The sequence below is a fragment of the Coptis chinensis genome, unplaced genomic scaffold (genome assembly GCF_015680905.1).
Source record: "Coptis chinensis isolate HL-2020 unplaced genomic scaffold, ASM1568090v1 utg1828_pilon_pilon, whole genome shotgun sequence".
Classification (NCBI taxonomy): Eukaryota; Viridiplantae; Streptophyta; class Magnoliopsida; order Ranunculales; family Ranunculaceae; genus Coptis; species Coptis chinensis.
In genome coordinates, this window is record NW_028238117.1 from 161,910 (window position 1) to 187,575 (window position 25,666).

The window sequence follows — 25,666 nt, forward strand, 5'->3', positions numbered from 1 at the left end:
TATAACTAGTCACACAATAGAAATCAAGGTCATTGTAGTTTGTGGATACTTGTGCTACATAATAGAGATAGATATATCAGACAGATATTGATATGGAAAAAAGGACAAGTATCCTTTTCCATACAGAAGCAAGAATGGTGTTTGAGGGGGGATGGGAATTAGGACTTGGATAGATATAGATCATCAAGTCATGAACCTAACATTTCTTGCCCTCTTCTACAAGTAATAGGTTCGGTCGACTAAATCCACTCAACATATGGTCCAAAGTCCAAACACGAAACATTTGCAACATCAAACGTATTATAAGAGTCAAATATGTATTCAAAACATGCACTGGCGAGATTTCTCAATTAATAGAGGGAGAGAGTGGTTAGTTGGGAACTACCACGAATAGACAAATGGAACATGTAACACGTATACTTAATATTTGTCTTTAAAACACCCATTCCCTCTACCTTTACTATATAGTTTTTATATATCTGTGCCTTGGACATACAACTCACACAAATCATTTTATTCTTCTCTCTCCCTGTCCCTCTAAACATTCTTCCCAACAAAGAAGAAACATTCAAGTAAAAAATTGTTCTAGGTGTTTTCCGAATCTCTCCATTAGAGGTGAATCAATTCACTTTTTATTTTTTCCTGATTTTTTTTGTACTTAATTTAGTTTTTGCTATGCCCACAGTTATGAAACTTTTTTGTTATGGGCTTTGAGTAACTGTGTGTGTCAGAGACTGAGTATCTCAGTTGGTGACCCCACTTTGGATATTCTGTTTGGCCTTTTCCACTTTTATAGTGAAATCTACTTTTTTCATTTTTCATCCTATAATAATCCATAATAATAAGATCTCTGTTTTGTTTGCAAGTGGCTCGCTTCAAAATAGCTTGGGCTTTTAGTATGGTTCATTTCTCTGTATTTGTGTTGCACATATTCCTGTTACTTGATTGAGTATATATAACATTCTGTTTCCTAATTTTCAGAAATATTTTTGGGCTTGAGTTTGACTATATAATAGTTTCGCTAGTGAGTTTCACAAATCTCTACACTATATCATAACCGGATCTTTAGGAGGTACACTTCTCAACCGAACAACTATTTTTTTTTAAACTTTAAAAAAAAAACTCCTTTAGTTTATTGAAATTAGAAATAACTTCCTATTATTTAAAATAATTTAGAAAATTTCATTCACGCCGATTATGAGACAACTAGAATTCCCAAAATCATACTATCCGGTAAAAAAAGCACATTTTTCAACCGGACAACTATTTTTTTTTTTTTAATTTTTTTTGAAACTCCTTTAGTTTATTGAAATTAGAAAGAACCTTGATTTTCAAAATAATTTTTGAAAACCAATATACACGCCACTAAAATTATATTCAACTCCTCCTAATATTTTTATATTATTTTTTAGATTAGAACTATAATTCAAAAAATCATACTATCCGAGAAATGTAACACCATTAGATGGTCCATAAATTTTTCTCGTGGACTCAAGTTATAGTTTGTACATCAGATTTCTATTTGAACATAATCACTAACCAAAACTTATATAGATTACCAAAAAAATAATTATTTCCCAAAAAAAAAAAAAGTAAGAGAATGAAGACAATAAATACAATAATTCTCTTAGAAATCTCTTGTTTTCACATTTCACACATTCCTTGATTTCCACAAAAAAATGCTTCCTGCTTTAGGAGGAGGAACAAGTGGATACGTGACTTTATCACCATCACATGCTGCTACTAAAATTTACCATCAACAACAACAACAACAACATCATGTCTCATTGTCCTCACAAGATTTCAATCATCATCATCAGAAGATGTATATGTCTCCATCTATAATGCGTCTTCCTTGTATAAAGTGTGCAAGTCCTAGTGGTGTGCAGGATATTCAACAAGGCAATGGGTAATTATTTATTATTGTACAGTGTATACATAGATATAAATTTACATTCTTGTCAGTCAAAACTGAAAAAAAAGAAAAAAGATAGGATCTTTGGGAATTAGGAATGGGATAGATAGACATAATTTACATTCTTGTCAGTCAAAACTTGAAAAAAAGAAAAAAGATAGGATCTTTGGGAATTAGGAATGGGATAGATAGACATATGAACCTAACAGTCCCATCATCTATCCTCTTTTTTAATAAGTTGTAAAGACTGGTAAACTAATAAACTACCAAACTCATGGTCAAACCATTGCCTACATCACCTTATAGTAAAAAAACATGATATAGTGTGGATAAGTATTGTTTTTTTTGGCAAGACTGTATATATATATATGTATATTGAATTGAATGAGGTGAGAATTATTAAGAGAAAGGCAGGAAGGTGGTAGTTGGGAACTACTTCTAATAAACAACAATAGAGCAGATTACACGTGTACTAGGCCATTAAAGCCGTTAAAACACCCATTCCATTCCCTATTATTCATTTATTACAAAACACAACTCCCACAACACATCTTCATTGCAAGGAAGCAAAGTAGAGGTAGAATACTAACTTGGGTTTTTCAGTCTAAGGTAAATGAGCTGAAACTTATTTGGTTTTATGTTTTTTTTTTATTATATAAGTGTGTTGGGTGATGTGTAGAATCTTATTTTTGTTTTCCCTACTACTGGCCCAAGGAAATATTTTGTTGTTTGTTGTTTGTTGTTTGTTGTTTGTTGTTTGTGGAATGATTATTTATGGTCCCCCTGTTATAATTCCATGTTTTTGTACACACTCTCTTTGATTATGTTTGGTTTTGGTTTTTTCATATTGGTAGATTGATCTACAATTAGTTGGTGACTTATGTTTAAAACAAATTTGAACAATCTTTATTAATCAATTCGGACATGTAAGTTTATAGATATCAATAGAACGCTTTATTCATATAAAAAATTCAAATTCAAATGATTTTTATTTTAAAGTTTAATGAAAGGGAATGATTGGATTGCAATAGTATTTAACTAACACAATGTTTGTTTGTTGATTTGGTCATGAAGATGCAGCATGACTGAAACCCAAAGCAGTCCGGTCATGGCTGGTGTTTGGCACAGGAATGGGAACCTCAATGGAGTGATTCCTGCCAGGAACTCTAGTACATTGTCAGAAATTGACAATTTCTGCTATGCACTTGGTGGGAAGAGGCCTATCCACAGTATTTTAATAGCAAACAATGGAATGGCAGCTGTGAAGTTCATGCGTAGTGTTAGAACCTGGAGTTATGAAACATTTGGGAGTGAGAAGGCGATCATGCTGGTGGCAATGGCCAGTCCTGAGGACGTGAGAATCAATGCCGAGCACATCAGAATTGCCGATCAATTTGTGGAAGTTCCCGGTGGAACCAACAACAACAACTATGCTAACGTGCAGCTTATTGTAGAGGTGCATATTTAGTTTACTGGCTTCTCTTTCTCTATTAATGGATGAGGAAATGAATTATGTTATTAGATAATTATGAGAATGAATAAAGAAATATTGATGTATTATGCTGAGGACAAAGAAATATAGAAATGTATTTGCAAGTCAGTGAAGATTTCTGAACAAACGTTCATTCTTCAGCATACAGTGGTTTGTTGTAATTTTTTTTAGCTTTAGAAACTCCGCTCTTTATTTATGAAGCAAAAATAAGACTCACAAGTCACTAAGTAAGATAAGTTTGAAGCGTACTCACACATTATTTTTTGGTGCGAAATCTTCAGTACCTATATTCAAAACATTGAAGTGTGAAGGTACATGCTTTGATCATTCTTTCTTTTTAGTTGGTATTCTTCTCTCCAGTCCCCATTTGGTATAAGACTACTCAGTAGATTAGATATAGAAACTTTGATCATTCTTTCTTTTTAGTTGGTATTCTTCTCTGCAATCCCCGTTTGGTATAAGACTACTCAGAAGAGTAGATATAGAAACTTGATCTAGTATTAGCAAATAAAATAAAAATTCGGATTGATAGTATGTGTTGATATTGACTTATGGTCATCTCCAGATGGCAGAGATAACACATGTTGATGCAGTTTGGCCTGGTTGGGGTCATGCATCTGAGATGCCTGAGCTTCCAGATGCACTCAGTGAAAAGGGAATCGAGTTTCTTGGTCCACCAGCTTCATCCATGTCGGCACTTGGAGATAAAATTGGTTCTTCTCTGATCGCTCAAGCAGCAGGAGTACCAACTCTTCCGTGGAGTGGTTCACATGTACGTCTTGTTCCAAATTTGACATTTTTTTTTCTTGAGGTTGTTGACTTGTTCACTTTCTAAAATCTTAGAATTATCTCTTCCAGGTGAGAATTCCTCAAGAAAGTTGTTTGGACTCTATTCCTGATAATATATATCGGGAAGCCTGTGTTTATACAACGGAAGAGGCAGTAGCAAGCTGTCAGGTGGTGGGTTACCCTGCTATGATCAAGGCTTCTTGGGGTGGTGGTGGTAAAGGCATAAGAAAGGTTTGCCTTAACTATATTTTGTTTCTGAGCATTGAAGGAGTTATATCTAGTTATTGGCTTTATTTAAAGCACATTGCTGTTGCGGTCTCATAGCATGATTGTGGAAGTTGATTTGAATTCTCATTACTTCTTTTTTTTTTTTTTATGAATTCACTGTAAGCTCTCTTTAAACTTTATAGGTTCATAATGATGATGAAGTGAGGGCTTTATTCAAGCAAGTACAGGGTGAAGTTCCTGGGTCTCCAATTTTCATAATGAAGGTGGCTTCGCAGGTGAAACCATTCTCCCTCCCTGCATCCAACTCATTTTGAAGTTCCTGTTTTCCACAAATTTTAGAGTTTAAACGTTATACTGACAATGACTTTATTGTCTTCATTTAGAGTCGGCACTTAGAAGTCCAGTTGATATGTGATCAGTATGGTAATGTTGCAGCTCTGCACAGCCGTGACTGTAGTGTTCAGAGGCGGCATCAAAAGGTAACCTCTCCCCATTAATATAATTTTTTCTCTTCATTAGCATCAATTTCTGATTCTATACCATTACCACATGATGTTAACATGTTTTCATTAAGTAGATTATTGAAGAAGGTCCAATTACAGTAGCACCTCCATCAACGGTGAAAGAGCTGGAGCAGGCAGCTCGGAGGCTTGCCAAGAGTGTGAACTACATTGGTGCTGCTACGGTTGAGTATCTGTACAGTATGGACACTGGAGAGTACTTCTTTTTAGAGCTGAATCCACGGTTACAGGTTTGTAGAATGTTTTGTTATGTCTTGCATCAAGAAACCTAGATATAATATTGAAGTCTGAAATAAGTTCCTTTAATTTCAATAATATGTGTTCTTTTCAAACATGTTACTACTGTTAGTTATATTTTAGGTGGAGCATCCTGTTACTGAGTGGATAGCGGAAATAAATCTTCCAGCAGCTCAAGTTGCGGTTGGGATGGGTATTCCTCTCTGGCAAATTCCTGGTACAGTCTTGTTGATAATTTCCCATATCCTATTATTTATTCATTTATTTATTTATTCTTAACTGTGTGGTAATCCTTTGTTACATTAGAATTGCATTAAACTCACGATTTTTACAGAAATAAGGCGATTTTATGGGATGGACCACAGTGGAGGGTATGATGCTTGGAAGAGAACATCTGTTGTTGCTACCCCATTTGATTTTGACAAGGCTGAGTCTGTAAGGCCAAAAGGTCATTGTGTTGCTGTGCGTGTAACTAGTGAAGATCCTGATGATGGTTTTAAGCCTACTGGTGGGAAAGTACAGGTTAGACTCGCTGGGACTCTAGAAAAATCTCAATCTTACTGTCTTCTATTTATGTAGCAATGATGGTATCTGACTCATTTCAGGAACTGAGTTTCAAAAGTAAGCCAAATGTGTGGGCATACTTCTCTGTTAAGGTATATATTCTTGACTACTACTGCATGCCAGTGGCATCACTCATACCTTGAACATACTAGTAACAGGCAATTACCGGTTTCTTTTGCAGTCTGGAGGAGGCATTCACGAGTTCTCAGATTCTCAATTCGGTAAGAATTTGTGTTAGGATAGTCAACATATTTCATTCAAGTTGAACCAAAATCAACTTGAACAAATCTTAGAAATGAAGATGTTAAATTGAGTGAATATCTTTGCTTTGTCAGTGCCGAAATATTTCAACAGAATTCAACTCAAACTTTTCTATTGACTATTGACATTGCCCGCATTAGTTGTGAGAATATATGTATATGGATGTAAATTTCTTCTGGTGTAGTGTGCTTGCGGTATATAAATGTTGATGGCTAGTAAGTATGGACATGTGTGCATTTGTTGTGCGAGTATAATGTATGTCTTATGTGTATATGAGCTGTATATGCATGTCAACAAGAAATCAACATCTGTGCGGAAGGCACACTAAGTGCATCGGGTTCGTTACAAAACTCATGTTGGGTTTCAATGATCAATAGTACTAATAGTCTACTTATATTGCTCCAGTTGGAATTATCCTTGCAGTAGGTGTAGGAGTTGAATACAACGCTGCGGTAAAGGACACATCAGTCTAACAGTACTAAGTATGACGTTTTGAAGCAAGTCAATGTTTCATGTGTTCCGTAGTGTTTCATTGGAGTTGTGATTTATGACCCTAACATATTAATTGTCTTTAGATGTTATATAGGATTGAGCAATTAAATTACAAAGCTTAACTTTTTTTTTTTTTTTTTTTTTTTAGCAAATCTTAACTTGTTAGATTCTTAGTTTACACTTGTTTCGTAAATTTTAAATTAATATACATCCAGTTTACCTGTTTTCGATTCCCTTTTACTGCACATTTTCCGTATAGTATCAAGATAATTCCACATGCTTTCCTATTTTCAGAGGACCAGACCTAAATTTAACACCTTGGAGTCGCGACATCTTTACATTACCTGTTACTTTGTTTAGTTTAATGTTTTAATGCCTTCCATTGCTGAACCACTATATTTACATCGCAGGGCATGTGTTTGCTTTTGGAGAATCAAGAGCCTTAGCTATTGCAAATATGGTTCTCGGGTTGAAGGAGATCCATATTAGGGGAGAAATTCGTACGAATGTTGATTACACTATTGACCTCTTACATGTATACCTTTCGTGCTATAACTATTTCAACCGACTCCTAATTGAGATTCTACTCATGTGAAAACAAGATTGAGATGTTAAAATGTCCCTTGTAGGCTTCAGAGTACAAAGGTAATAAAATCCACACGGGCTGGCTGGACAGTAGAATTGCCATGCGAGTCAGAGCAGAAAGGCCTCCGTGGTATCTCTCAGTGGTTGGAGGTGCTCTTTATGTAAGTACATATTCTTGATTAGTTTCTTTCTCTACACACACACACACACACACACACACACACTCAAGTACTGAAACCCTTTTCCTTTAACTTTTGTTTTCTGTAGAAAGCCTCAACTAGCAGTGCAACAATGGTTTCTGACTATGTTGGTTATCTTGAAAAGGGGCAAATTCCACCCAAGGTATTATATCATGAGTACCTTCGTAGATGAGTTCAGCAATCCTCACATTTTGTCATTTATATTAGTTGCTGAATGAACCTCTTTTAAGTGCAGCACATATCACTTGTCCATTCTCAAGTTTCTTTGAACATTGAAGGAAGCAAGTACACGGTACTTTTCTTATATAGGTTTTAAATGAATGGTTATTTCAGGATTGATTGAAACTATTTTCTTTACGGTTTATTTTGGTACTTCACTGAGTTTCTAAAATTTTGTCTTTTAGATTGACATCGTAAAGGGAGGACCAAGAAGCTTTAAATTAAGGATGAATCAGTCCGAGGTTGAGGCAGAAATACATACATTGCGTGATGGGGGTCTACTGATGCAGGTAGGATTTTCTACGAATAAATTTCTGTCATGAGTATAAGCCGTTTAAAAAGCAGCTTTTTGAATTCATTAATTTTCCAGCTGGATGGAAACAGCCATGTGATCTATGCGGAGGAAGAGGCAGCGGGCACTCGTTTGCTGATTGATGGAAGAACTTGCCTGTTACAGGTACCTCTAGATGCTTACTATTTTTCATTTAATTCTTATTTTGAGCTGCGTGAAACTTAGTCATATAATCATTCTCTTTGCTTCTTTCAGAATGATCATGATCCATCAAAATTAGTGGCAGAGACACCATGCAAGCTGCTCCGTTTTCTTGTCTCAGATGGTAGCCATGTGGACGCAGATAACCCGTATGCTGAGGTTGAAGTCATGAAGATGTGTATGCCACTCTTGTTACCTGCTTCTGGAGTAATCCATTTCAAGATATCTGAAGGACAGGCAATGCAGGTAATCATCTCCTGTCCATAGAACTTTTAATTCTTTGGTAGGTTTGAATTAAATGGTCGATTCTGTTACAGGCAGGTGACCTTATAGCAAGTCTTGATTTGGATGATCCGTCGGCTGTAAGAAAAGCTGAACCATTCCATGGGAGCTTCCCGCTTCTGGGGCCTCCGACTGCTGTGTCTGGAAAAGTTCATCAGAGGTGTGCTGCAAGTTTAAATGCTGCTCGAATGATTCTTGCTGGCTATGAGCATAACATTGATGAAGTAAGTGTGCCTGACATGTTCTGTAAATCATAGTTTTTCATAGCCTATTCCTCTGAGAGAATGGAAATCATCTAAAGTTCTCATTTCACTGATCAAAAAATAAAGCAACGATCATCTTCTGTTCTTTCTTGGCATATGTTTTTTTCCCCACAAGCTCCTACAACTTTCCACGCCCAGATGACTGAGTAGGAGATAAAGATAACACAGATAGTGTTCCAAATCTCTATTTCAGCTCATGGGTCCTACCTCAACAAGTAGCAAAGTCTCTCAATCATCCTTAATCACATTTAACTGAAATTTACCTTTATCATATGAAACCAAATAAAATCCACTAGCTAATGCAATTAAATAAACGACTCTTCATTACCCAAGTTCTTATGCATCCATTTCAGGTGGTGCAAGATTTGCTCAACTGCCTCGATAGTCCTGAGCTGCCCTTCCTTCAGTGGCAAGAGTGCATGGCTGTTCTGGCAACCCGCCTTCCTAAAAGTCTCAGAAGCAAGGTTCCACATCTATCATAAGCAGAAACATTTTGTATCTATCTTGTGGAAGAACAATTGCTTACGAAGTGCTTTGATTATAAGTAAATCTGACTAAAGTTGGTTGAATTTTTAGTTGTACAAAACATACAAGGAGTATGAAGTGTTCTCAAGCTCTGTGAAGAATGTTGATTTCCCCGCTAGATTACTGCGAGGTGTTCTCGAGGTTAGTTCCGTATTTCACTTCTTCTCTTTGTAATCATTTGTCTTTGAAGGACGTGTATGTGAGACACTTTCATTGACTATCTAATTTTGTACCTCAGGCACATCTTGTATCATGTTCGGACAAGGACAAAGCGACCCAAGAAAGGCTTGTGGAGCCTTTAATGAGCCTGGTTAAGTCCTATGAAGGAGGACGAGAGACTCATGCTCGTGTCATTGTCCAATCCCTTTTTGACGAATATTTATCTCTTGAAGAATTATTTAATGACAACATTCAGGTGAGTCACATTAACACACTAATGCTCTCCATTTTTGTTATAAGTGTTTTACTTACAGAAGTGTTTCAAGTTAACTTACAAAAGAAATTAACTAGGGAAAAACTTATTACAATCGTTATAAATGCTTCAAGTTGAAACATTAAATCTGGTTGATCCAATATGGTAGTGGTGGCAGTTAGAAATTTGAGAAATATGTTTAATATATTATGAACTACTATTTGTTAGGGAATTGATATTTCCAATAGTTTCTTTCGAGTTTTGATGATTCCAGTAGATTAATTTTGTCTTTGGAAATAAGATTGGAGAGTTACCCTTGTTTTGTGTTTTTTAAACTTTATCCCTTTCACCTACTGGAATCAGAAATGTTGTTGTTGTTGAATCCTCACTTCCCAATTATCATTCTCCAGGCTGATGTAATTGAACGTCTAAGGCTTCAATATACAAAAGATCTTCTGAAGGTTGTGGACATAGTTCTTTCTCATCAGGTATCCCCAACACCGCAACAACGTTATATTGACCAGGCTTCTCACTGTATAGTAGTAAAGCAGTTGTGCTATACTGAATCCTCTTTTGACCTGGGTTCATTTGTTTTGTTTCTACGTTGTATGTTCTTTGAGCAATACCAACCGAAAAATTCAAAAATCCAACCAACTGATGAGAAACAATACATGATGGTTTGCAGGGCGTTCGTAATAAGAATAAACTGATACTACGACTTATGGAAGCATTGGTTTATCCTAATCCTGCAGCATATAGGGATAAACTGATCCGGTTTTCTTCCCTCAACCATAGGAGTTATTCTGAGGTGTGTTATTCAATTCAGTGAGGTTCATGTTACTCTTTTTTCAGTCAAAGGGTTGCCTTGATGAGGTTTCTTAACTGTCCTTTTCTGCAGATTACCAGTGGCTATAAGTTTTCTTTTTTCCTTTTGTTGTGACTTGTGACAAATATCAGTGTCTATAGTCTTCTATTTGTCATTAAAGAACAAAGGTGTATTACAAATCATTTTCTCTGGTGTTTATCTGTTTTTACAGTTGGCACTAAAAGCTAGTCAATTGCTTGAACAAACCAAACTGAGCGAACTTCGTTCAAGCATTGCTAGGAGCCTCTCAGAACTAGAGATGTTTACTGAGGACGGTGAACATTTGGATACTCCTAGAAGAAAAACTGCCATTGATGAAAGGATGGAAGATCTTGTGAGTGCTCCACTGGCAGTCGAAGATGCTCTTGTGGGTTTATTTGATCATACCGATCACACTCTTCAAAGGAGGGTTGTGGAGACTTATGTCCGCAGGTTGTACCAGGTAATTAATTTCAACCTATTTATCATTTACTGATTCATACTGTTAATATTTTCTGCTAACTTGGATATTTATTTGTTCCCAGCCTTATCTTGTGAAGGGGAGTGTCAGAATGCAGTGGCACAGGTCTGGTCTTATTGCTTCTTGGGAGTTCTCTGAAGAACATATTGCTAGAAGAAACTGGTCTGAGGATCAAATATCTGAAAAGCCTGTTGTTGAGAAACATAAGAATAGGAAATGGGGTGCTATGGCTATTGTTAAATCTCTTCAGTTTGTGCCCATGGCAATCAGTGCTGCGTTGAAGGAGACTAGTCACAGCTCTCATGATATAATGTCAAATGGATCCTTAGAACCAGTTGGTCATGGTAATATGCTCCATGTTGCACTGGTGGGCATCAACAACCAGATGTCTATGCTTCAGGATAGGTAGATATGACATTTTTTAAACCTTTTGTCCCTTCAGAAGAATCTAGTATCAGAACTCCTGAATCCAAATCTTGAATCTTTCATTCTTATGTCACTATAGAATTTTCTGATATCATATTTAAATTTTGCCGTCTTGCTCATTTGTTTAGGAATATTTACAGTTAGTGATTGATTCACTTCAATTTTCTCCCTTTGTATTGCATTTGAAAAATGTGATCTTTGCCCTCAAATCTAATTGTGAGAACATTACAAATGGATCAAATATAGTATTTTCTTTTTCAAAGTCATTGAACAACTTCTGACTAAAATGTTTCCATTACTTCGAGTTATCACTACTTTTAGTGTAATAGATATGCTTCAAGACCTAGATTAAATGTTACTTCATGTTTAATGTCTACGGAGTGTAAACAATTTGTAGTAATCACATCAGCTGTTCACTAAACCACAATTGAGGGGTAGTAAACTCTCAATGATAGTGAAGGCACCTGATTTTGTCTATATAAAAAGACTTGTTTTCTGAGTCTTCACCCGTTCCTCTATTATCTATATCTTTTTGTCAACTTACCAGATCTGAAACCTTCTAAATGATACTTTGGGTACTCTACATTCTCTTTTACCATCATCCGTTTACTCTTTGCAGTGGAGATGAGGATCAAGCCCAGGAAAGAATCAATAAATTAGCTAAGATACTTAAAGAAAAGCAAGTAGGATCTGCTCTCCGATCTGCAGGTGTTGGGGTTGTCAGCTGCATCATACAGAGGGATGAAGGGAGGCCCCCTGTGAGGCACTCTTTCCAGTGGTCCCTTGAAAAGCTCTATTATGAAGAAGAGCCTCTAAAGCGTCATTTGGAACCTCCTCTATCAATTTTTCTTGAACTAGTATGTAGTTATGAGGCTTAGAAAGATGTATTTTATTTTCATTATATTGTCATACTTGAGCTTATCTATTTTCGTTCATTTTGTTCTTGTCCAGGACAAGCTTAAAGGATATGAGAATATACAGTATACTCCATCTCGAGATCGTCAATGGCACCTGTACACTGTTGTAGACAACCCCAAACCCATTCAAAGGATGTTCTTACGAACCCTCGTTCGACAGTCTAACACAAATGAAGGTTTCCTGTTTTATCAAAGTCAGGATGTGGGAAAGACCGAATCCCAAACTGCTTTGTCCTTTACTTCAAGAAGTATCTTGAGGTCCTTAAATGCTGCACTAGAAGAACTGGAATTGCATGGGCACAATGCGAATGTGAAAGCTGATTATGCTCATATGTATCTATGTATCCTGAGAGAGCAGCAAATTGATGATCTTCTTCCATATTACAGGTGTTTTAGCATGCATGCTTTATTCATTTCTGCTGAAGTTGTCAGTTTGTTCTTATGATTGAGTTTTTTTTTTTTTTCAGGAGTATTGACATAGTTGCTGGTCAAGAAGAAGCTACAGTTGGGATGATTTTGGAAGATCTGGCACATGAGATCCATGAATCTGTAGGTGTAAGAATGCATCGCCTCGGTGTTAGTGAGTGGGAAGTGAAGCTGTGGATGCCATCTGTTGGACTTGCTAGCGGTGTTTGGAGGGTTGGAGTTAACAACGTGACAGGTCACACTTGCACTGTGCATGTAAGTGTCTCCATCTTTTTTGTAATTCTCCATGATGCACGTTCTTCTCACTAATATTGAAAACGTAGAAGTTGATTTGGATATGCTTGGTAGTTGCCCTATTCATCCTGGAATTGGAATCATCATAAACATTTTTACTTTGATTTGGTGCCTAACGTTAGATACTAAATTTCATTGTTATCATCATCATCAACATTGCCTTGCTCACATATGATAGTGGCTGGCCTGTTTCCTCATAAAATGTTTGAATTTTTTTTTGGGAAGTTTATATGTCAACATTTTTTCTCTATTGCAAAATGGTGTGTTCTTTATAAGCTCATCTTTTGCAAGTTTCAATTTTTTGCACTAGTTTTGGATATAAGAGTTTTCTTTATATATAATTTTATACTTTTATAGTAATCCCATTCATGCAATTCTTTGGTTATGATTTTTCCTTAACACTCATAAGTTTTTTTTTTTTTTTTAAATTTTTACTTGGTCTGTTTTGTTTTAGGTATACAGAGAAACAGAGAATACAGAAAACCAGGAAGTGGTCTATCACTCAACCTTCTCCAAGTTAGGTCCTCTTCACGGGGTGCCAGTGACTCGGCGGTATCAACCTTTGGGACTCCTTGACTGGAAACGTTTGTTGGCAAGAAAGAGCAATACCACTTATTGCTATGATTTCCCACTGGTGGGGTTCTTATTTTAAATTATCATTTTAAAAAAATTGTTACTGCTAATCTTGATTTAGAGTGATTATGAACTCTGAAACCTTCCTATGGAATAATTTTAACGTGTGCAGGCATTCAAGACAGCTTTGCAGCAGGCTTGGAAAACTCAATACTCTGGTACCAAAAAGCCCAGTGATATAGATATTCTGAAAGTCACGGAACTCGTGTTTGCCGACAAACAAGGTGCCTGGGGCACTCCTCTTGTTCCCGTCGAACGTCCTTCTGGTCTTAATGATGTGGGCATGGTGGCTTGGTCTATGGAGATGTCTACTCCTGAGTTTCCAAATGGAAGGACTGTTCTCATTGTTGCAAATGATGTCACATTCAAAGCCGGTTCCTTTGGCCCCAAGGAGGATGCATTCTTTCTTGCATTATGCAATCTAGCTTGTGATAAGAAGCTCCCTCTGATATACTTGGCAGCAAACTCTGGTGCACGCATTGGGGTAGCTGAGGAAATCAAATCATGCTTTAAAGTGGGATGGTCTGATGAATCCACCCCTGAGCGTGGTTTCCATTATGTATATATAACTCCTGAAGATTATGATCGTATAGGATTGTCTGTGATAGCACATGAATTAAAGCTGGAAACTGGTGAAATCAGATGGATCATAGAAACCATTGTAGGGAAGGAAGATGGGTTGGGGGTTGAGAATTTGACTGGTAGTGGAGCCATTGCAGGTGCATATTCGAGGGCCTACAGAGAAACCTTTACATTAACTTTTGTGACTGGTCGAACTGTTGGAATCGGTGCTTATCTTGCTCGCCTTGGTATGAGGTGCATCCAGCGGCTTGATCAGCCTATAATTCTTACAGGGTACTCTGCTCTGAACAAACTTCTTGGCCGTGAAGTTTATAGCTCTCACATGCAACTTGGTGGTCCTAAAATCATGTCTACCAATGGGGTTGTTCATTTGACTGTTTCTGATGATCTTGAAGGTGTTTCTGCCATATTGAAGTGGCTCAGCTATGTTCCTCCCTATGTAGGTGGACCCCTACCCATTGTGAATCCCTCAGATCCTCCAGAGAGGCTGGTTGAATACATGCCTGAGAACTCATGTGACCCTCGTGCAGCTATTTGTGGTGTTAAGGCTAGTAATGGAAAATGGTTTGGAGGTATTTTTGACAAGGATAGTTTTGTTGAGACATTGGATGGTTGGGCCAGAACAGTTGTAACTGGAAGAGCAAAACTTGGGGGAATCCCTATAGGCATTGTTGCTGTTGAAACACAGACTATGATGCAAGTTATCCCCGCAGACCCTGGTCAGCCTGATTCCCATGAGAGGGTTGTGCCTCAAGCAGGTCAAGTGTGGTTCCCTGATTCTGCGTCAAAAACTTCTCAGGCGCTCTTGGATTTTAACAGGGAAGAGCTTCCACTATTTATAATGGCTAACTGGAGAGGCTTCTCTGGGGGGCAAAGGGACCTTTTTGAAGGTATTCTTCAGGCTGGATCAACCATTGTCGAGAACCTCCGAACTTATAAGCAGCCTGTCTTTGTGTACATTCCTATGATGGGAGAGCTGCGTGGAGGTGCATGGGTTGTTGTGGACAGCAAGATCAATCCAGACCACATTGAGATGTATGCTGAAAGGACTGCGAAGGGAAATGTTCTTGAACCAGAAGGAATGATCGAGATTAAATTCCGGAAGAAGGAGCTACTAGAGTGCATGGGCAGGCTTGATCAACATTTAATCAATTTGAAAGTAAGACTTCAGGATGCTATGCAAGAGCAGATACGATCCCGTGAGAAGCAGCTCTTGCCAGTATACACTCAGATTGCTACACGATTTGCCGAGTTACATGATACTTCTCTCAGGATGGCCGCTAAAGGAGTAATCAGAGAAGTTGTTGACTGGAAAGATTCACGATCTTTCTTCTACAAAAGATTAAACCGGAGACTTTCAGAAGAGTCATTGGTCAAGATTGTTAGAAATGCAGTTGGTGATGAATTGTCTTATAGATCAGCGAAGGACTTGATCAAGAAATGGTTCCTTGCGTCAAAATCCACAGAAGTTGAAGATGATGCGTGGTTAAATGATGCAGATTTTTTCACCTGGAGGGATGATCCCACGAATTATGCAGAATACTTGCAGGAGCTGAGGGTCCAAAAGGTATTGCTTCAGTTGTCAAGTATTGGTGAATCCACTTTGGATTTACGAGCTCTACCTCAAAGTCTCAGTGCCCTTCTAAGCAAGGTAAAGAATAGCTAGCTTAGGTTTTTGTGTTGTAGATCAAGATCTTTTTCTCATCTCTATGAACCATTACAATTATCTTCTGGATTCTAATGCAGGTAGAGCCATCAAGCCGGGACCAATTGATCGAGGAGCTCCGGAAAGTACTCGGCTGATAAGTTCCTATATCCTTTTAGCCAATGGTTTGTTTGGCTATTGACATAATAAGATATTCTGTAGAGTAAGCCCATTTTTCACAGAATTAGAAATCAGGCAAAAGCGCCGCACCTCGTCTTGTTGGCGTAAGTCAAGTTGAAATGTTGCGCAGGGTAATAAAGGAGTCTTTCCAGTTACTCTTACATCTCCGAAATTGTAAATTTTGTTAGTAACTCATGTGATTTAGATATATATAGAAATGTCTGCCCCTCTATTGTATTCCGAGGGGTGCTTGCCTACATTCTGATTACTCGTTTCTGGTAATCTTGGAGAATAATTGTTGTTTCATTTTAGAGGAATGTTATGTTTATACTCATTATTTACCATGCTAGTTAAAATCACTTTTTATTTTTGTAGTCATATCGATTACCATCTATGTTCTATCCCCAGTGAAGCTGAACTCAGATTCATAAATAAAAATCTTGCAGTTATTATTTTAAATGACTTCACCAATCGCCACATGATGTATACTTTAACAAGTAGAACTATTTGTCCATTTAAGTTTAGAGCATGTCTTTAGTGTGCGAGATGTATGGTGCGCAGGTAATGTGGGCCTTTGGATCAGTACTTTTGCCATGCAATACACACGCACCCCTTGGTATGAGTGGCCCAGATTTGATAGCATACCATACGATTAAGTTTAATCGTCTTTTTATGACATAATTGTGTTCAGCAGCCATTGATAATAAATTGAAATGCGATCAGTCCACATTCGAAATTCAAATGGACAAGCTATTCTGAAGCATAGTCCATTTGGAAAACCAAGCCTCTTTTTCAAGCTTTGGTAACCAAGCGAATGCCTTATATATTCTATCTAAGCAAGTTCACGACAAATGCCTTCCCCTGCAGAGCAAATATTAATTTATTTCGACCAAAGAAAGTTTGTTTTTGAGCAAGAGTGTGGCCACTTGCAGTCTTGGTCCAAAGTTACTGATGCCAAAGGAATGAAATTTTCGTAAGCCTTGAACTTATGGCAAGTGTTCAATAGAATCTGTATCATTAAGCAATTGGTAACAGGACCGCCTATGACCTACCAAGAAAACGCTGGCCCAAACCCTCCAAACACCTCAGTTTCACTTCTATTTTCACCAAGCCTGCCCAAGTAGCAGTGGTGGAGCCAGTAAATTCATCGAGGTAGGACACCACAGAATGTGACTACTGATGATAAATTCCTAATACATTTATAAGTATACTATAATAGTTTTTTTAATATGAAAACGAACAAAATATATAATAAATACATCATTAGCAAAAAAAAACACACACACGCAAACAATCTGTCATAAAAAGGGAAACATAACTTGGAAGAAAAATTATCAGTTCATATAACTCCAATAACTTTCACAATTGCCCTCGTCGTTTGTCTTTCTCTTAAAATGCTACTATCTCTCGATGCAAGCAATTCTATGCCAGCAAAGTTTAGGTCGCAAAATTTCAAGACTATTCACGGCCAAAAGAAAAATAAAAAATTGGCGGTATAATAACAAAAAATAAATAAAATAGCACAGAGCTAATCGATGTTTTCAATTGTAGGGTGTGAAAACAATAATGAAAGGCAAAATTGATAGAAGAACTACTTGATGAAATCGTGATCAAGATATTAGAAACCGGAATTAATAATTCCATTCTAACTCGCAAAGATGTCTGTTCATTTTCAACATGTTGCAAAATTTTCAACAAATTAGGCAACGAAGAGATTTTTTGGTGTTGTCTATTAATCCGAGATTTTTCCCTCGGGTGAAAATGATGATTCACTTCATAAAAATTATAGTAAAAAATAAATTTACAAGTTCAAAATGATAAGAGATGTTAGAATTAAACGTGTTTTTGTTAAGGCCTTTTTACTTTTATTTTTATTTTCCTAGGGCCGTACACTACACACTTTTTTTGTGAATCGGATTGAGGGGCCTACCCTACAGGAGATTTAGGTCACTACTACTTTTTTTTTTCAATCGGATTGATCCACCCAACAATAGATCCACCCCTGCCAAGTAGTACACTAGCGCATGCTGCCAAGCTCTGAAGTAATGTGATAGTTAATGGCTTCAAGCTTCCTGTAAATGTGGAAATTAGCTAACCACAAGTTTAGGGGTAAGTTTGTTTACAACACGTTTTTATACAATCGGTCCTTTAAACATTTCTAAGTTTGCTAAAAAAGAGTTACAAAATCGCAATGGTTAGGAGTTTTCAAATTAGATGAATTTTTATAGAGATGATCTTCATAGTGTGTAGATCATATCTATAAGGAATCAAAGCTTAAATCATATTTTCAAGAGATATTGTATAAAAAGTGTTGTAAACGGAATCTACCCCTATATAAAAATGGGAACGTAACTTAGACATACACCAATCAAAGTGGTAAAAAAACACTATCATCAAGTGGTGAAAATGGTAATGAAGTGAAAATATGTAAAGTACAAATAGTGTAAGTTGGGTTTTACTGAATAGACTTTAAACTTGAGTGTTTGAACTCAAACATAGTTCTCTTGTTAGCAATTTGGGATACAGCAAAAATACGGTACGGGAATAATTCGAGAGTTGGATTTTAAAAATACGGTACGGGCATAATTTGAGAATTATTCGGTGATTAAAAAAAATGGTACGGTCAAAAATTCGCAATACGCCAATTATGCGGTGTTTAATTAATACACGTTTTAAACGTTTGGTTGCAAAAATTCGGAAGTAAAAAATTCATGATATTATGTTAGTAAATATTAATAATAGTTGTTATTCTTTACAACATAACAAACATATCTAAACAATTTAACTACAAAAATATTGAAACCAATTGAATGGTTCATATAAATACCTTCATTTATTTGTTCTTAGATTGAAATTAACGTTCAAATTTCAAAATACACACACACCATGACATGACAAATTAAATATTGTCCAAAAAAATATAAAAACAAAGCTTTTAGATTAATTTATCACTAAAAATATAAGAGTGACGGACTTAAAGTAAGAGTGAGGACTTAAAGTATATAAAAAATAACAAAAACGCAATTGAATTTTCATAATTTTTTTGCGTGAATATGTAGTATTCGGCTTTTGCCGAATTTGCCGAATTTTCATAATTTTTTTTTGCTGAATTAGCCGATTTTTTTTTTGTGAATATGTAGTATGTGAATTTTCAGCAAAATCCGTAGTATTCGATTCAAGATAAAAAATCGCAAATTATTGTGAATCTTTCAAACATTTGAAAATATTATACGTTTTTCCTTCAAAAATTCGAATCGGGAATATAATTCACGTACGGCGAATTGCTAACAATGCATAGTTCCAAGGCAGTGTTTCATTGATAAAGTGGTTGGAAGTCTTGGAACAGACTTTTACGGTTTTGCATGGGCATGGACGAAATTCGGGCAGTGAAAACACTAAACAGCCAACCAACTAACCAAGCCGTATATCAAGTATTTTGACTGAGTCTATTTTTCAAAGTTGTACCAAACTACCAATATAAATCTCTCCCTATATAATAGCAGGGTATTTAGGAGTCATACTTTTCAACAGAGTGTATTTCTAATCTCTCTATTTTAAGATTTTATAACCACCTCCTTTAATTATTCTAATAAGTTTTGTTTTTAAACAATTTATAAAAAAACTCTCTCACTTTATTGAAATTAAAATTAACTTCATATTATTTAAAATAATTTAAAAAACCTCCTTCACGTCACTGAAATTATATTCAACATTTCTTAATACTTTTATATTATTTTTTAGATTAAAACTATAATTCAAAAAATCATACTATCTTAGAGATGTTATAGAAACAAAAATCATACTATCCGAAAAATATTAGAGCGACATAAAATGCGTAACAACGTTCGCATACTTGTTTACAAATTTGTAGCTCAAATCCTCAAACAAACACATCACCAAATTTATTCGTATGATTCCTCTTGAAAACACAGAAACACCAATTCTATATCAGCTAAAGAAGCCAGATACTGAGTCCTACTTGTTCAATAATGCTAAGCCAAAAAAAAAGTGCAAAAGAGACCCGTGACACTGAATCCTACTTCAGCATTCCTTCTCGCACCTTCATAATATGGGCTCCACTTTCCCTACCAAGAGGAAAAGTTAAAAACACACGCGTCCACTAAAAGCACTAACCACGACAAGTAAAGTGCAATGTGTCCCCACCATATGTCCCGTCATCATCGTCCACTTCGCGTTGCATTCCTGCACTGTCACTCTAGTTGTTTGCATGGCTACGCTACACTCACTTTTCACACACAAGTACCAAAAAGAGTTTTAAAAAAATAAAAAACCTCCCTGTGGGCCCAAAACAAATCAGATATCTCCACGTGTCACCCTGCATTTTGGTTATAAATACACACACACCCCTTGGCTATAGAGATTCATCAACAAGAGGTTTAGTTTTAAGGATAAGCATTTTTTTTCTTCTTCATTAAGGACTATTTTTTTTTTTTTTTTTTTTTGTTTATTGAAAGTTTCAAAGTTGAGAGCCCGAATGTTAAGTATGGTGATGATGAGATTCATTCAGTGTACAAGTATGATACAACTGAACTTGTTCATGAAAACAAGGATGGGTCTTATAAGTGGGTAGTTAAGCCTAAGTGTGTTCAGTATGAGTTCAAAACTGATACTTGTGTTCCCAAGCTTGGGTTAGCTCTAAATCTTTACACTTTTTGTTTGTTTTGTTGTGCTTGTTTTGAAATGTTTGATCTTTTTTTATAGTGTTATGCTTGTTGGATGGGGTGGAAACAATGGCTCAACACTTACAGCTGGTGTTATTAGCAATAGAGAGTGAGATTCTAGTCCCATATTTTGATTTATTAGTTTAGTCTTAGTATGGTTGGTTGGTTTAATACTTTAATATAGTGTGGTGATTAAACTATTTGATGGTATCTTTTTGTTTTTGCAGAGGAATCTCTTGGGCTACTAAGGATAAAGTTCAACAAGCCAATTACTTTGGATCTTTGACTCAGGCCTCAACCATTAGAGTTGGATCTTTTAATGGGGAAGAGATATATGCTCCTTTCAAGAGCCTACTTCCAATGGTAGCCTTTTCTATATCAAATTTTTAGTTGATATGTTTTTCCATTTTATTTCTATGAGAACCAAAATAAAGTGTGTACCTTTCCACTTTTGGTGGATCTTTGGTTGGTTTTCATAGGTGAAAGGGAGATAACTAAATAAAATAAAAGAATTTCCCTTGATAACCCATGAACTGATGAACCTGTAACTCTGTGAAGTCTATAACAGAGCAAAAAAACCACAAGCTCTCTTTGCACCATTTGGCCATTTTGATGTACAAGTGGCATATGACTCTTGACATGTATTCACTAGTGAACTCATCTGTAAAGAAATAGCCAACTGGCCACCACCTATGTACATTGCCATGTGTCATGTGATAAAGTGAGGGGAAATGGGAAAAGAAAGAAAGGAATTTACTCATCTTGATTGATTGTTTTTATCATGGTCAGGTAAACCCTGATGACATTGTGTTTGGGGGTTGGGATATAAGTGACATGAACTTGGCAGATGCCATGACCAGGGCTAAGGTCTTGGACATTGATTTGCAAAAGCAGCTGAGGCCTTACATGGAATCTATGGTGCCACTACCTGGTATCTACGACCCTGATTTCATCGCGGCGAATCAAGGAACACGTGCTACCAACGTGATCAAAGGGACGAAGAAGGAACAAATGCAACAAGTCATCAAGGATATAAGGTACCCATACTGTGTAATCAAGGTATCTGTGATTGTGTTAGATAATAAATGATTAGATGTTGATTTAAGCTGATTTGTGGCATCAGGGAATTTAAGGAGTCTACCAAGGTAGACAGTGTGGTAGTTCTTTGGACTGCCAACACAGAGAGATACAGTAATGTTATTGTTGGACTCAATGATACCACGGAGAATCTCTTGGCTTCACTGGACAAGAATGAGTCTGAAATAGCACCTTCTACCTTGTTTGCCTTGGCATGTATTTATGAAAATGTCCCGTTCATCAATGGTAGCCCCCAGAACACTTTTGTTCCTGGGGTCATTGATTTGGCTATTAAGAATAACTCTTTGATTGGTGGAGATGATTTCAAGAGTGGACAGACCAAAATGAAATCTGTGCTGGTTGATTTTCTTGTAGGAGCTGGAATCAAGGTGAGAGTAATTGGTGATTCACTGTCATGCTTTATTTAAGTGGTTATGGTGTTTAACGGTAATTGTGCTGTTAACTTGGTATTACAGCCAACATCAATAGTAAGCTACAACCATCTCGGTAACAATGATGGCATGAATCTCTCGGCACCTCAGACTTTCCGGTCAAAGGAAATCTCAAAAAGTAATGTTGTCGACGACATGGTTTCTAGCAATGGTATCCTTTATGAGCCGGGCGAGCACCCCGACCATGTCATTGTTATCAAGGTACAACACAATCTCATTTTTCATCAATGAACTCTTTTGAGATGGTGTAATCTTACTTTTGGTATTAATGAATTGACATTTTATATTCTTCTAGTATGTGCCATATGTGGGGGATAGCAAGAGAGCTATGGATGAGTACACATCAGAGATATTCATGGGTGGTAAGAGCACTATTGTCATGCACAATACTTGTGAGGATTCCTTGTTGGCTGCTCCCATCATACTAGACTTGGTCCTGCTTGCTGAACTCAGCACCCGAATCCAGCTCAAAGCTGAGGGAGAGGTAATTTTCTAATATGCACTCTGGTTCGTATGTTTTAGTACCTAATAATGTTTGAGCTAATTTGTTTGTTTTATTGGTTTTAACAGGGCAAGTTCCATTCCTTCCACCCAGTTGCTACTATTCTCAGTTATCTCACCAAGGCCCCACTGGTAAGCAAACATGCATCGTCTAATTTTTACGTATAAAGTCATTGTACTAGTCATACGGGATCGCCTCCCTGATTTGCTAGTTGGTGAGGGTGTGAGGCGATGCCTCACCAACTGGACTTGTCCTAGAGTCGTGGTGAACATGGGTTCGTAGTGTGGGTCATACATGGGGCTACAAGAAAATAATGTCACACAAGATATTGCATATAATTGACAAGCATTAAACAGGCAGTCCATGTCTACTAGAAAATGTGAATCTACCAATGCTGGCCTTGCTATTGCAATGATTCCCTTTTAGTATCAAATTTCCTCAAGTAGATTTAGGAATTGACCGGCGTATTCCTTCATTACTCCAGTTTCGATCTTAAGTAGCTTAAGGTGTTTTTTTGGGGCGAGTTAAGTAGCATAAGTTGAAGGTGCATGTTTTACTAAAATGTTGAATGATTTTGTTCTGCTTTTGTGCTTTTGTGATGTAGGTTCCCCTGGCACTCCAGTCGTTAATGCTCTGTCCAAGCAAAGGGCAATGCTTGAGAACATACTAAGGGCTTGTGTTGGCTTGGCCCCAGAAAACAACATGATTTTGGAATATAAATGAAAGGAAGACAACTTGACCAAGTGAAGGACGCATTTTGTTGTGATTAGAAAAGTTTGAGAGTTGTGTAGGAATGTGTTTTCTAAGCAGCCAGGAGTCACTGTAATTCAGATTTTCTAAGCAGTCAGGAGTCATTGTAACTCACATGTTTATTTTCTCTCATTCAGGTTCCCATCGTAATTCATATGTTGACTATAGGAGATAGAATACTTGGCTGTGGACTATGGTATTAAGGCCTTATAGGTCAAGTCTTATTCATGTGTCCTTCGTTTGCTTTGGTCCATTTCAGTAGTTTTACATGTGGAAGTTATATGTGAAATGAAATGAATTATGAATATATATATATATATATATATGTATGAAATATTTCTAGTTGTAAGGCCTTATAGGGACTCTGATGACTCAAAAATACGAACAAAGATAGTGAGAGTGAGTTCAAAAACTGAACCTTATCGTGACTCTGATGACTCAAAATACGAACAAAAAAGACCATGATAGTGCATGTAGTCTGAGTTCATATTCAAGTGATTTTGATCGTTCATGCATGTTGAAAAGGAAAAAATTATCACAACGTGTATTTTACCGCAAAAGTTTTGCGAGCCTTCGTTTTCATGCCCTGTTACTTTCTTTCAGTATCAAAGGTGGATTAATTGCAAATAACAATCTTCTTGCACCACATCTTCCCTTATTGATCTCGTTGAATTCAAGGGTAGATTACGATAAGTTATCATGCTTACCTTGCCTTATCGCCCTGTTGCACCAATGATATCCAGAGTGAAAGATGGCAAGCACAAGCGCTGAACAAAAAACATCGCCTGTATGCTATTATCTGTGATGAAGGCATTCATGTCGTTATATGACTTACACCAAAGCTCGTACTATATCCCCTCAGATTTCATTTATTGATCAGCTTTGCACTATTGTGACTAAAAGCATCTTTAGGTGATCCTCTAGACTCTTGGCATTAAACACCAAATTTTCAATTTCAGGAGAGACACATGTTGATGAAAACACCAAAAAAATACCAAAGTAAACACCAAATTTTGGCCGATTTGGTGTTTGTTTTAGTATTGTATCAAATCTCACTTGCGGTTTTGGATTTGAACACCGCATGGACTTGGGCTAGAGTGTGAGCTTCAATCGCCAGTTTTGTAAAACGGCGCAAGAGATTTGAAAAGAGAAAAAAAAAAGTTAATGTGGGACACATCTCGTAGAGTTTCTAGAAAACCGTGTGAGCTTGGGCTTTTGTGGCGTGGTTTTGCGAAAGCTGCATGGTTTACGGTACGACGCGATTTATCTAAAACCGCGTCATTGGATATCAACTATTTGATAGGCTCATAAAATTGGTTGGGGTTTTTTAGATTTGGTATTTGGTTTGATTCAAATATTTTGTGTTTTTGTGGTTTGGTATTTGGTTTGGTTCAAATATTAGGTGTTTTCTTGGTTTCTCTCCTAAAGATGGTCTGAATTAGTTATTTCAAAGTCAAGATACAATCTTTTCTCCAAGATATGTGCAGAGCCTAGTTGAAACCTAGTCAACATCGAACCCCTCAAATTTAATTTGAGAGTGGTGGATGATAAAATACTTCATCTCGTAAGATCCAACGGTCATATTTCTTCATGTGAAAAAAAAACTTCATCTCGTAGCCGTTGAATTTTGCAACTGAAGGGGTATCACCACTGTTCTAAAAATTGGTCTAGGCGGTCTCTAGGCGCTAGGCAGTGCCCAACCGACTCGCCTAGGCCCTACTCGTTTAAAAAATTGATAGACCGACTAGGCATGTCTAGGCGGACCGATTAGGCGGTCTAGGCGGTCCAGTCATTTTTTTTTAAATTATTAAATGTCGAAAAATAAAGACCCGTGTAGGCTTAAGATTTGAATGAGTTTAAAAGACTCAAGTCTAATATAAATTATATGCCACTATAACAAAGAGTATATTTTTATGTAAAGTCAATATTCCTCAACTATTACGGATTTTTGTAATAAGTATCTTTGTTTGTGTTTATTTTTTGAGTTATGGTAAATGATTTTCTTCATTTCTTGTAGTATATGTGTGTATTACAATATATATTAGGAAAAAAAAACCGCCTAGTGCCTTGCCCGTCTAGGCACTGCCTAGAAAGCCTTGGCGCTAGGCGCTCTCCCACCGCCCGACTACCGCCTAGCGTTTTTTAGAACACTGGGTATCAATAATATTTTTGAAAATGGCGGTAACCCTAACTAACCCTAAATTTTAAGCACAAATAAATAAAGATATGCAGAGAAAGTCTTCTCTAGTAACTGAATATAGCAATAACTATCTTTACCAAAATATATATATATATAT

At 36.7% G+C, this 25,666-nt stretch overlaps 2 protein-coding genes across 5 annotated transcripts; both read left to right on the forward strand.

Annotated features, from left to right (window-relative positions):
• The first annotated feature begins 538 nt into the window (after positions 1-538).
• LOC147473756 (acetyl-CoA carboxylase 1-like) lies at positions 539-16,284 on the forward strand. Of its 4 annotated transcripts, none has more exons than XM_086587100.1 (32): positions 539-615; positions 2,990-3,371; positions 3,973-4,179; positions 4,266-4,427; positions 4,607-4,699; positions 4,808-4,903; positions 5,002-5,175; positions 5,306-5,399; positions 5,517-5,704; positions 5,788-5,838; positions 5,928-5,967; positions 6,910-7,034; positions 7,129-7,245; positions 7,352-7,426; positions 7,520-7,576; positions 7,689-7,793; positions 7,874-7,960; positions 8,051-8,242; positions 8,314-8,502; positions 8,895-9,005; positions 9,118-9,207; positions 9,305-9,481; positions 9,889-9,966; positions 10,164-10,286; positions 10,516-10,785; positions 10,868-11,208; positions 11,849-12,086; positions 12,181-12,533; positions 12,614-12,827; positions 13,321-13,500; positions 13,612-15,732; positions 15,828-16,284. In XM_086587100.1, exons 2-32 carry the CDS (start codon positions 2,997-2,999, stop codon positions 15,882-15,884), a joined length of 6,780 nt encoding a protein of 2,259 aa, XP_086443226.1. In that variant the 5' UTR covers positions 539-615; positions 2,990-2,996; the 3' UTR covers positions 15,885-16,284. The 4 variants fall into 4 exon arrangements, with proteins under 4 accessions (XP_086443226.1, XP_086443224.1, XP_086443225.1 ...); XM_086587098.1 differs by lacking the exon at positions 539-615 and adding an exon at positions 1,676-1,909; XM_086587099.1 differs by lacking the exon at positions 539-615 and adding an exon at positions 2,294-2,524.
• Positions 16,285-20,283: 3,999 nt separating this feature from the next.
• On the forward strand, positions 20,284-23,708 carry LOC147473757 (inositol-3-phosphate synthase). Its single transcript, XM_086587077.1, has 9 exons — positions 20,284-20,555; positions 20,629-20,697; positions 20,816-20,951; positions 21,378-21,625; positions 21,712-22,054; positions 22,142-22,318; positions 22,413-22,601; positions 22,688-22,750; positions 23,224-23,708. Exons 2-9 carry the CDS (start codon positions 20,633-20,635, stop codon positions 23,287-23,289), a joined length of 1,287 nt encoding a protein of 428 aa, XP_086443203.1. The 5' UTR covers positions 20,284-20,555; positions 20,629-20,632; the 3' UTR covers positions 23,290-23,708.
• Positions 23,709-25,666: the final 1,958 nt, after the last annotated feature.

Bases quoted from the DNA above. Each gene is read 5' to 3' on its own strand.
- LOC147473756 (XM_086587098.1), top strand. From the start codon at position 1,680: ATGCTTCCTGCTTTAGGAGGAGGAACAAGTGGATACGTGACTTTATCA. The intron at 7,577-7,688 runs GTACTTTTCTTA...TTTGTCTTTTAG, and splicing joins TTGAAGGAAGCAAGTACACG to ATTGACATCGTAAAGGGAGG. The intron at 9,482-9,888 runs GTGAGTCACATT...ATCATTCTCCAG, and splicing joins TATTTAATGACAACATTCAG to GCTGATGTAATTGAACGTCT.
- LOC147473757 (XM_086587077.1), top strand. From the start codon at position 20,633: ATGCTTGTTGGATGGGGTGGAAACAATGGCTCAACACTTACAGCTGGT. The intron at 20,952-21,377 runs GTAGCCTTTTCT...TATCATGGTCAG, and splicing joins TCAAGAGCCTACTTCCAATG to GTAAACCCTGATGACATTGT. The intron at 22,751-23,223 runs GTAAGCAAACAT...TTTGTGATGTAG, and splicing joins ATCTCACCAAGGCCCCACTG to GTTCCCCTGGCACTCCAGTC.